The 12305-nt window shown below is 43.6% G+C and overlaps 2 protein-coding genes across 2 annotated transcripts; both read right to left on the reverse strand.

Moving 5' to 3' along the window:
• On the reverse strand, positions 1 to 690 carry LOC311064685 (protein rapunzel-like; the record flags this gene model as incomplete). The annotated part of the gene is made up of 1 exon (XM_084084595.1): positions 1 to 690. One exon carries the CDS (start codon positions 688 to 690, stop codon positions 1 to 3), a length of 690 nt encoding a protein of 229 aa, XP_083940721.1.
• An 8800-nt stretch (positions 691 to 9490) lies between these two features.
• On the reverse strand, positions 9491 to 10693 carry htr1fa (5-hydroxytryptamine (serotonin) receptor 1Fa; the record flags this gene model as incomplete). The annotated part of the gene is made up of 1 exon (XM_084083789.1): positions 9491 to 10693. One exon carries the CDS (start codon positions 10691 to 10693, stop codon positions 9491 to 9493), a length of 1203 nt encoding a protein of 400 aa, XP_083939915.1.
• Between the last annotated feature and the right edge of the window lie 1612 nt (positions 10694 to 12305).

Raw genomic sequence — 12305 nt, forward strand, 5'->3', positions numbered from 1 at the left:
TCAGGTGGAGATGACCTCTCTGCACTGACACAGGACTTCCAGCATTTTGTTCTGGATAGCCTCCACCCTCTTGCCCCACTTCACCCTAACCTCGTTTTCATCGTCCTTGGTAACCGCCGTGTAGGCCATGAGGGCAATGAGGCCGATGTGGAAGAGGTGGCCCAGGTGGGAGCAGCGGTGTTCCATGATCTTGCGGTCTCCCTCGCAATGGTCCAGGTACACCTTCAGCAGGGGTTTCCCGAACAGCGCCCCGGTCCCCATTACACCGCGGTAGAACACATCGAGACTCATGTCGCTCTGGTCCTGCTCGTAAATGCGTGCGTACTCATCCATGTGACCCTGGACGTTCCCTGGATCTTTCTTCACGTACTTCATCATGTTGTTGAAGGCTTCATATTGGTGTTTGATGTACTCCTCATACTTGCCGAAGGTCTGGTTTACATCGTTGATGCGGATCTGCTGCAGGCACTGACGGTTCTGTTCAGAAATGCTTGTGAGTTTGCTGTGGACTGCTTGGAAGTCCTTGTCCGCAGCGTGTTTCTCCTCACTCCCCAGACCCTTGCGGACCACCCCGATCAGAGAGGAGACGATACCAAACATGGGGTTGATGGAGGAGGCAAAGGAGGTCGCCTTCTCCAAACAGTCCAAAAATATGACCGCAGTCTTCTTCATCTGTTCTGTGTTTTCCATGGCTGCTGCTTCTGGTTCCTCGGCCTGGATGGAAAGGAGAGGGCTGAGTGAAGCACTGGTTTGACACAAGTACCTTTTATAGTGCAAAATGAGGGAGGGGCGGGCAGGGCGTCGGAACATTTAGAATACCAATACGCAACGCGGTGTGAGCTTGTAGATCGTCTATTTTCAAGTAGCCTAGGTATAAAATAGGGCTAAAGTGGTTAATGTATGTTTTATAATGTAACATATTTATATCTGCAAAGTAACTAGTCACTAAAGTTTTAAAATAGTTGTAGTGGAGTAAATGTACAATATTTGCCTCTGAGATGCAGTGGAGTAGAAGTAAAAGTATAGACAATTGGAAATATTTATAAATACTGTAGATCCTCATTCAACCATCACATATAAGGTCTTAACAGTGCAGTCATCCCCCCACCATTTGAATATAAGTGATGATGAGATGGATTTCTCTCCCTTTCTTTAATGGACTCATAAAGTTTTTATTTTTATAGCATGTGTTCTATGTGGATTATATGCATTTGTGATCATTTCCCACAGTATGGCAATGACTCTGTATATTGTGGTCATCTCCCATTTTTATGCTCCTTTCCCTCAGATTTTATTGCCATCTAGTATTCTTATATTTGTCAAACACTACCAGAAACTTGGACATGAGTGTGGACAATGGGGATTTGAAATGTGAATATGTGTATACTTTGTAATGTGATCTTGGTGTAGTCTAATGATGATTTAATTATTGACAGTTTGTGGTCGCTATAAAATGACGTGATGTATCTGTCATAACCAGTGAACCCTGATGAAGGCCAGAAGGGCCGAAACTTGTTGGTCACCTGCGTTTCCCTTTTTTTTCTTTGCTTATAGCACCGTGGATAAATAAAGGATTTTTAACTTAACTGAACCTTATTGGATCCTTTTTAAGTTCACCGACTGACTTTCTTACTCTGATCTTACACAAATGGAAGGAACTTAAAAACATTGTTGACCTATAAGTTAAAGTCTATTTTTCCAAATGTCACCCATCTAGATTCCAGACACCCTGTCATCAACGCTGGACCTAGCAGCATTCCAGTCTCATGAACAGCAGTGGTGGAAAGTAAGTAGTAAGTACATTTACTCAAGTACTTAAATATAATTGTGAGGTATTGTTGCTTTACTGGAGTATTTCAATAAAAAAAAAAGACATATATTGTACTTTTACTCCACTATAATTATTTGAAAACTTTAGTTACTAGTTACTTTGATTATTATTACTAGACCATACCCGGTGAAGGGCGCCCTTCACCATACCCGGTGAAGGGCGCGCGTCCCCTCGTATATATATAAAAATTTGCTATATAAAAGAGCAAAATAGGCTTGCTATTTTCTGTTGCCCTGCAGCAGGCTTGAGTATATTTTTGATGGCATTTTACACCACTAACAACATTAATCAGAGAATCACACGTCTTTGTCACAACTCGTGTTTTGTCTTTTTTAACCAACACAGTACAAAGTACTGGACACACAGATGACACACAGGTCATAGATGACTCAGGTCATAAACCTGGAAATACAGGAAAATAAACATTGTATTACCAATATTCATAGCATATATGATTCACAATTAAACAGCAGGTAATGTAGCACAGTCTATCACAGTAGAACCGAAATAGCAAAAAATGACTACAATACCCATGAGGCATTCTGAACCATGAGCCAACAACGCGTCGCCCCAGCTACCATTAAGTTACAGTGTCCAAGTTACAATACACAAAATACACCAAAATAATACTTTTCAATGGACTACTTGGGTAGCACTGATAATATTAACCACAGTAAGGTTCATAAAGTGTGTTGATGAAACGTTTACATTGTTGATTAAGTCACGATGACGACGTTAGCATTAGCGTTAGCCGCATGCTAGCGCCAAACGTCCGTTAGCTTAGCATCACGCTAACGGCTCATAGTAACTTGGTTTGGCTAATAAACATTAATACCAACTAACGCCAACACAGTAATGGACGTAAACATACACAGACATGCTTTGGACATTATTATCAGGTTGCATGTTGGTGGTATGGGGTTCGTTTGGTTTGGCCTCGTTTTCATAGACCTCGTTGCTTGTTTCTCTCGCGAAACCTGTGGCCATGTTTCCCATTGAACCCGGAAAAAAACCCTACGTCCGCTGCCACTACTGCTCACGGTTTGGCTACAATGGGAAACATGGCCACAGGCTGACTAAATAAGCGATTTAAACGGGTAGTTTCGCTGGCGACCTAAAATATTATGCAGCCGACCAAACCTTAAACATCCGTGCGGTTTAGAATCTACCATTAGTTTTGGGATACGATGTATACAAAAGGGTAAACAGCGGAGCCTTGGCGGACGTTCGCCCGATCCTGGAAGAGAACGACATAGAACCGTTCTTTATGGAGCTAATGTGCATCGTGTGTGGGGAAACAAATCTGGAGTGTTTACTTTCCACAGCAGAGAGTGGGCGGGGTCTATGGTGTAGAGTCGGTGTTGCCATGTCCGCCGATTGTAAGCGCTTTAGGGCCAATGTTGGTGTTATAGGGTTTGTTTGGTTTGGCCTCGTTTTCATAGACCTCGCTGCTTGTTTCTCTCGCGAAACCTGGCACACAACGACGCATGCGCAGTTTGATCGGAGACCCAAGACCCCATCCACCCACCCACCCACCGTCAGCTTACTAGAATTATAGTAGGATGAAACCACTTCAAACACACTTGTCGCTGTCGGGCAGAAACCAGCTAACTCCATTTTTCAGCTTAAAAAAATAAATAAATGAACGCTATTGAACACCCTTTATGTCTGTGTGTTGGTTAAAAAAATATTGAACAAATGAAAAGTATTAAAAGGCGCTTCTGACAAAACCTCCAAACTCCATGGGATCCTCAAACTGTCGACCAAACCAGCTAACTCCACCCCCTCTCCCCTGCGTGACACACAGAGCAGCTGCAGACACAGAGTGGAAGAAAACAAACTTTAACAAGGCAGGGTTTTTTCTTCCGTAGTCAGTTAAAACTTAAAAGTATCTATGCAGTGCACCTGTTTATCAAACTTAGCACTTCCAACTCGTAGCGACTGGCGAGACTAAACTAGTGGTTATACTCGTTTTGGCATTCAAATGCTAAAAGGGAACCAAAACAAAGCTGCGCCGAAAAGCCGAAACCCACCACACCAGGGCCGGAATCACCCTCCTTTTTTTTGCAGTAGGCGTGGTGTAGACCGGATCACACGGGCCATTAATAACGAATAACAGGCTTTCGTCCGAGGTAGAAAGTCTGGTGACGCGAGGTTACACAGAAACTGGCAACCAGCTGAGCTGCTGGAGGGAATGTGGAAGTATTTGTATTTTGATCCTGCCCTGTAATTCAACCTAGGCCTATCTGGAAAAAAGTAACAACAATTATTTTAAAAAAATCTGGGTTTTAGCATCAGTACTACATTGCATCCTTGTATCTTGGGCAAATGATCAAGGTGATTTCTATTTGCTTAAGATCTTACTGGCAGCAAGTAAAAAGGCCATTACTAAGAACTGGTTGCAGAAAAAATGTCCCACTATGGGAATCTCCCATGACCTCTTTTGTTTTTTGTTTAGTTTTTTTCCTGTATGTTTTGGATTTTTATTTTCTCTGTGTTTTTGTGTCCTGTCTTTGTTTGTCTTGCAAAGTTTGCAAAAATAAAGAAGTAATCAATCCAGTGCCGCCGAGGTGCTTCCGCCACCGCCACCCAGCAGCGCCACAGAGGCCCCGCCGCCAGAGCTCAGCGCCACAGAGGCCTCCGTGTTTGTTCAATATGAAGCTGCTTTGGTGTCCAACTGTCCCATAGACAGAGGCATCATCATGTACCCCAGCAAAGCAGGTGGCTATGAACATGGAATTAACGCTTTATGACCTACTTTTATGGTACTTTATGTATCAAACCCCACACATCAGCGCCCATACCCTAGGTGGGGTTGGCGAAAGGGTCTACTCTGTGTGGAGTTTGTGTTCCTTCGACGCGCTACGTCCTACCGGGGAAACTCCCCCCTGTCAGGTGACAAGAAGGTCAGTTGACTCTCATGCATTGAAGGAAGCATGAGCTCGGCCCTGGCCTCCCTAGGCTGTGGGGGACTGGTGTAGCGCTGGTGTAAGGCTGTTGTAGCGCCCAGGATTACTTAGGAAATTGGCACCGGGTGAAAAAAATGGGTTACAAAAATCGCGGGATAAAAAAACAAACAAAAAAACACACATCTGCTGGTTCAAGTTAAAACAAATCATATCAAATATGGTTCTGTGGTTCATTCAAACAAGACATTACAACTATAGTGCAGAGAGGGGGACTTGTGAAGGAATTTTCTCATGTTTCCTTGGGCCCGGTTTTCTGAGGTGTATGACTCCCAGCACTACAGAAACAAAATACAGTGGTAAATGGTCTGCATTTCTATAGCACCTTTATAATGTTTGTTACACACACACACACACGCACGCACGCACGCACGCACGCACGCACGCACGCACGCACACACACACACACACACACACACACACACACACACACACACACACACACACACACACACACACACACACACACACATAAATAAACACACAACATGCTGGAGGCGACCATGCAAAGTACCAACCTGCCCAGGGCTCAGTGTCTTGCTCAAGGAACCTTCCAGTGCCCAGACGACTGCTCTCCCTCCTGAGCTGAACAGTGCCTGGAGACAGTCTGGTCTCCTTTCCACAGTAATCATCATTTATTGGGCAATAATTCTGTCAGACTCCAAATGGACATTGGCAGAAGAATTCGACTGCTTCATGAGAAAAGTTCAGCAGTTCAATCTGACATTTGTATGTCAGATTGTATTAATAATACTCAAATATATCTGAGAGTAAAAAAATGAGGACCGCAAGTTCGGAGGTAGGTTGGCGAGACATACAGTAGGGATTACACTTTCTGAGTGTGTGTGTGTGTGTGTGTGTGTGTGTGTGTGTGTGTGTGTGTGTGTGTGTGTGTGTGTGTGTGTGTGTGTGTGCGTGTGCGTGTGCGTGTGTGTAAGGTGGGAAATGTTAAAGATGTTTAACCAATCAAATCACACGAAAAAGTCGGGTGGGAAATACTAACGTTTTTTTTAACCAATTACATTGCATTGGGCAGGTCAGGTGTGAGTCAAATAGATGACAGTTTAATCAACCAGGGACAATCGAACACAACTGAAACACTTAATACAATCACACCATGTCTAAAGAATGGGGCAATTACAAACTTCAGGCACGTTTAAAAGTACATACACTGGCACATACACTTCATACTTCATCACACGAGGGCGTTACACGCCAAAAATAGCAGACCTACTGTACAAGCTCACAATGTGTCTGAGCATAAATTAGGCATTAGAGAACTGTCTGAACAAAGGGGCACCCGGCCATTAATTAAAACGTTTTTTTTGGGTCTTTGCTTAGAACTCCTTGCCTCATTTTCAATATGTGTATGGATAGACACTGACAAGGAACAAATTAACCACCCTTTGAAAAGTTTCTCATTTTAATTTGCCTATTAGAAGATGATGCATAGGTTCAAAGAAGAAAGGCAAGGGCTATCTGTAACAGGTTTAGAAGACTACAAAGTTCTTTGTTGTAATCATATGATTATGTTTGGTTCTGTGCTGGCTGTGAAGTGTGGTAAACACTGAAAGAATAACCACTTTTTTCTTCTGCCATTTGCTGCGGCTAAGGTGAGCACATTTATTTAACATTCAATGTATGACACGACTCACTAGGACCCTCAAAATGTTGTTCCTAAAACATGAGAACATGAGACAGTATATAGAGTCTTGCCTCTACATTCATCTTCATCTTCAGGGGACTGATTAGCCAGATAAGGGACACTCACATTTTAGTTCAGTTCAGTATTTCATTTATTTATTTATTTGAATAATGTAGCTCTATGTCAATAAATATTCTTAATTTCGTTGCTGTGGGGCAGAAATCTTGACAGTGCAATGCAAAAGTAGCAAAAATAGCTTATCTACATATGTTGCAATGTGACACATACATTGTGATCTTGTAGATTTTTGAAAGTTCTTGAAAAATGTTGACAATTTTGGTACATTTTTGCCTATGCCTTGCCATGCCAAAATAGGTATGCCAGTTTGAAAGTAGTTAAGTCTGTCTGTGGCTTTTAGAAATATTTGACCAATGCAAATAGTTCACAATAGCTAAATACAGTAATAACTACAATGGATCCATTGGAACCCAAATTCTTTTTCGATTTTGAACATACAAGGGTTCCACCTGACAGCGAAAATGTACTGTTTCCTTTCTTGTGGAAGGGGAAGTAAATTCAGTTTGATTTATCCAGTGCAAATTCTGCATTCTCTACTTCAACCATGATGGGGAGCCATCATTCCAGAAATCTTATGGCGCTCCATTTAACTTTCATATTCAGCATACTGAGAAATGGGAAGACTATGACACCATATTGGAAATCATTTACAAATAAACCATTTACCAGCGCATAGCGTTACCCCCCCCCGATGATCCTTACCCATATAGAGCTATATTTGGCTACGAGTTTCAATAATTGAATTAAAATGCAAATGAATTGAATATATCTTCCTGGCTCCCATTGTAAATGATAGGGTGCTATATTTCACCACGCAACACATAGCAAGGTCAAAGGTGAGGTGTGAGTCAGAATGTGCCTACCCATAAATGATGGAGAGTACTCATCTCAGAAGAGATCTGTTACTCATCCACAAGTATGCCAATAACTGTCGGCATTGGAAACGACCTTCTATAGTGTGGATGTTTATTGTCTAGCAACAAGAAGAGTGAGAGAGAGAGAGAGAGAGAGAGAGAGAGAGAGAGAGAGAGAGAGAGAGAGAGAGAGAGAGAGAGAGAGAAAGAGTGAACAGAAACAAAGACACAGAGGAAGCCAGAAAGAAAGAAGGAACACATTCTGTGCTGCCAGTGGGGTGTGTTTGATGTCTCATCCCTCTGGTATATAGCCTCCAGCTATGCTTTACTGATATAATTCTATCCACAAACAGGATATGGGAGGATATATCATGCGCTTTCTGGAGGCTGTTAAGAGGCAGGAGTTCTATTCCAAGTGTTTGAGTGGGAGTTATATAATAGCGGTAGTTCATATTCATTAATCTGATGCAGGCTATGGGTGGGGTGGTTTGGAATGGCAGGGTGTAATAGAAAAGTCTAATCGCTTGAACACCCAGGTCACATAGAGCCATCCTTCAATAAATTCACAGAATCGCTACGGGTGTGGGTGTGCGTGTGCATGTGTGTGTGCGTTAGTGTGAGTGTGAGTGTGTCACCAGCATATCTTGAGAACTGCCAGACCGAGTACCATGATGACCGGCCTGGACATCATATTTGGGCATGCCTCGCACGGAACTCCATATATGGGCATAAAATGGACACAGAACGACAGACAGACAGACAGACAGACAGACAGACAGACAGACAGACAGGTATAACAAGTACTCTGACAAGGGCATTGCATAACCGGGTGGGAAAATGCATTCCCGACTTGCATCATTCCTGAATAGGCCTAGTCTACTTCTTTCAAATGCTGAAATCAAGACACGTTGCACCCATGTGTTTTTATGGATCAGAGGTGTTGCACAGAAATGACAAATTGCTAACTGTCAAAACCTTCAAGGGTAATCTTTTAGGGATTGAACAAAAATTGTTGGTGTCATATTTCAATAAAGCATATAACACAAATGATTTGACTTTGTTGCAAGATCAAGGTGAATGTTAAGTACAGTTAAAACATGTCCAATATGGATATATGAGGTCTAATAAATGACACAGTTTTGTCTGACTAATGCCGTCTGTGTGGTACAGCATCAGAGAGCTATACCACTAGATCTGGGTAGGTTCCATTCATTTTTCAATATTTATTCAGTCACTAGAGCATGTGTTTTGATTGGGTCACATATTTGAATATAGTCCAGAGTTGCGACAGCCTCCGTTAAAAACAGTTACTGTTATTCAATAGTTTTTAATATGCTTATTTAGTTATTTACGCCCTGGCGCAACACCAACAAACTTCTTCAAACAAGTATCATGTCAACAAAGCTGGATGAATGCAATATTCTTCTAATGCTTATATAAGCAATTTCTGCAGTTTCTGTCTCTGTGGAGACACATCGTCCTTTATAGAGTCACAAGCCTAAACAATTCTCACAACTTGCCATTGCATTCCAGACTTGATCTGTATTTCAGCTACTGTAGCAGCTCATCAAAAGATGATTTATACTTAGCTGAGCGGTGGTGTCGCGCAACTAGATATAACAGGGCTTTAAGATAACAGGAAGGACACGGAAATAGGGTGACATTTTGTTCAGCTATTTTGAAGTGAAGCCATGAAGTGGGCCTGTTCCCGGACGCCTAGAGACCCGATCCAAAGAAGGTCAGCACACAAGGTTCCAGCACATCAATGTGTCCCCCCCCCACCCCAATTAACATCCAGGAGTTCCAGGGATTGTCTGTTACGGACTTCAGCCTGGGATTTAGCCGCCAAGCTCCTTGCAGTGCTAATTCTGTTGAGACTGCAGGAGAGTCTGGGAATGTGTGTCAATCATACTCACAAAATTACTTCCTCAGACAAAATCATGTAACAGTCTGTGACCTGACCTCTGGCAGATACAGTACAACACCCATTCCGTTGTCTGTGTGTGTGTGTGTGTGTGTGTGTGTGTGTGTGTGTGTGTGTGTGTGTGTGTGTGTGTGTGTGTGTGTGTGTGTGTACAGTATATCATTATGCTTAATATTATTATTATATTATATATCAGAGGTAATGATTGCACCTAATCATTCTCTGGAAAGCTTTTTTGAAGTCTTCATTGAAGATGGTGTAGATGAGAGGGTTGATTAGTGAGTTGAGGTAACCCAACCACGTCAGGAAGTCGGCCATCTCCATCGAGGTGTCGCACGAGCCACACGTGTTGACGATCACCTCCTTGATGAAGAAGGGCAGCCAACAGATGACAAAGGCCCCCAGTATCAACCCCAGCGTGGACGCCGCCTTGCGCTCCCTGGAGCCCGAGATCCGCGGCCCTTGGGACAGCTGGCTCTGTCGCGAGCCAACGCGGTGTGACTCACTCCAGTGGGTCTTCCTCCGCATAGGCTTAGAGACACGCACGCGCACATGCTCGCGGTCGCGTTCCCTTTCGCGTTCCTCCGTGGACACGTCTGAGACAGACTTCTCCGTGGGGTTCAGGGGGTCCGGGCTGCGAGGCCCGCTGTCCCCAGCGGGGTAGGTCGAGGGGATCACGCTCCCATTGGTCATGCAGGAGTGGCGGCTGGCCCGACTGGCCTCCCTGCGCATGTAGAGGGTCTGCGCAGCCCGGTAGATCTTGTAGTACAGGATGAGTATCAGCAGCAGGGGGATGTAGAAGGCTCCCAGGGTGGTGTACAGGGTGAAGGCGATGTGGTGGTGTCTGATGATGCACTGGTTCTCCTCCAGCGAGTCCACGCTGTAGTGCCGCCACAGCAGGGGGGGCATGGAGATGAGGATGGACAGGAGCCACACCACGCCTATCATCGCTCCGGCCCTGGCGCCAGTGCGCTTGTGGGCGTATGCCACGGCATCCGTGATGGCCCTGTAGCGGTCGAGGGCGATGCTGGCCAGGTGCAGGATGGAGCACGTGCAGCAGGTGATGTCCACGCTCAGCCAGACGGTGCACACCACCCAGCCCATCACCCAGGTCTCTTTCTGGATGTAGACGATGCTGACGGGCATCACCAGCACAGCCACCAGCAGGTCTGTCACCGCCAGCGAGCAGATGAGGTAGTTTGCCGGGTGGTGCAGCTTGCGGGTCACTATGATGGCGGTGATTACCAGGCAGTTGATGATTGTCGTCAGGACAGCCAGCACTGACAGAGTCAGGGTAAGAAGGATCTTGCTCGGGGGGTTTCCAGTGGCCTCCACTGTGTCATTGCCACTGCTATTTGTAGCAAACCCCCCCTCGGTGCCGTTAAGAAAGTCCATTCTGCAAGGAGGTGAAGAAGGCTGGGGATTAGCACGGGGGAAGCTCAAGGAAAAATCCATTTTCAAAAATTGCCTTTCATAGCACCTAAGAAATGAATTTATAATGTTCATTTATAATTATAATTGTGTTGTGACTGTGCCAGTATATTATTTGCAACTTTTAATCTGTCTTCAACTCATGGTAAATTTTACATTCAGAACCGCATACAATTCATTTTTTGTAACTAAACACTGGGTGAAAACAGCCGCAATGCCAACCTATATAATAATAATAATATAGTACAGTACCTGCTGAGGCTGAAAGTGGTCCCTCTGGCAGTGACTTCAGAGTGTGACACACAGCCTGCTGTGATCCATCCACGGTCCACTCTCTGGAGGTCCGGCCATCCCTGAACACCCTGTGTCACTGAGGAAGCTGAAGGAGAGGCGGAGGTGTCATTTCAGAAAAAGAAGAAAAAAAACTAGGCAGTGGCAAAAATGTTAGGACTTGAGCCATATTTCAAATATTTCAAATATCTGCAAGCTCACAATGCAGCAATGCGCAGATTTCGCTATTTAAGTAAATACAATAATAATTAAAAAAATAAATTATGTCCACCTATATATACATATAGAAAGAAAACATACAGACAAGAAAGAAAACATGTCTATAGTGTGCGTAACATGTCAAATGTATATGGACGGTCGTGGATTCAGATGCACTCAGTGCCGAACTGTCGATCTAAAATCAGAGTATTCTGCAAAAAAAGAAGAAGGTGAAGAAGGTGAAGAAGATATGCATAAAAGACCTGAATTGTAATTTAAATGTGAACACCAGGAAGTGTCAATTGCCATACCCTGGGAACCCAAATGACGACCTTGAAAAAGTGACTGCGCAAGGGGGAGTGGGAAGGACTGGAGGGAGGGATGGAAAGAAGCAAGGTGAAGACATTCTCCATCAAAACAACAAACAGAGCCACTGGCGAGGATAACGATGACACACACATGTGAACTCCCACCCGCAAAGTCACTGATCAAATGAAGTGAATATGTATTCATATTCTTCTCTTCAAAAAAGTATTTCCAAGCGTCTTTGGTTTTTCTATCTGTCTTTCTTCGCTGAAAGCTGTCCTCTTTTGTTTTGAGTCCGTCAATCCAGACTGAGCCTCCCTAATGATCAGTGGTGTGATTGAATCTCGTTGCATATCTGCATGTACAGGTGTGTCCCTTCAGTCTCCGCATTGCTCAGCATTCTCAATCCATGAGAGGGAGGGTTGCTATAGAAACACAAGAAGTTCTTTTTGCCATTGGTGGAAAGTAACTAAGTACATTTGCTCAAGTACAATTTTGAGGTAGTTTTACTTTACTGGAGTATTTCCCATGTTCAACACTTTTACTTCTACTCCACTACATCTCAGGCAAATATTGTACTTTTACTTCACTACAATCATTTGAAAAATGTAGTTACTTTATAGATTTTATTATTATTAAATGATTATTATTATTATTAAAAAAATGACATTAACCACTTCAGCCCCATATATACTTTGGCTATTTGATAATAGCCGATCGTGAGCTTGTAGATTTTCAAAGGATTTGTATACATTTGAAAACTTGTGACTTGGGACTACAT

The sequence above is a fragment of the Gymnoscopelus microlampas genome (genome assembly GCF_963454915.1).
Source record: "Gymnoscopelus microlampas genome assembly, chromosome: 17".
In the NCBI taxonomy this organism is placed as follows: domain Eukaryota; kingdom Metazoa; phylum Chordata; class Actinopteri; order Myctophiformes; family Myctophidae; genus Gymnoscopelus; species Gymnoscopelus microlampas.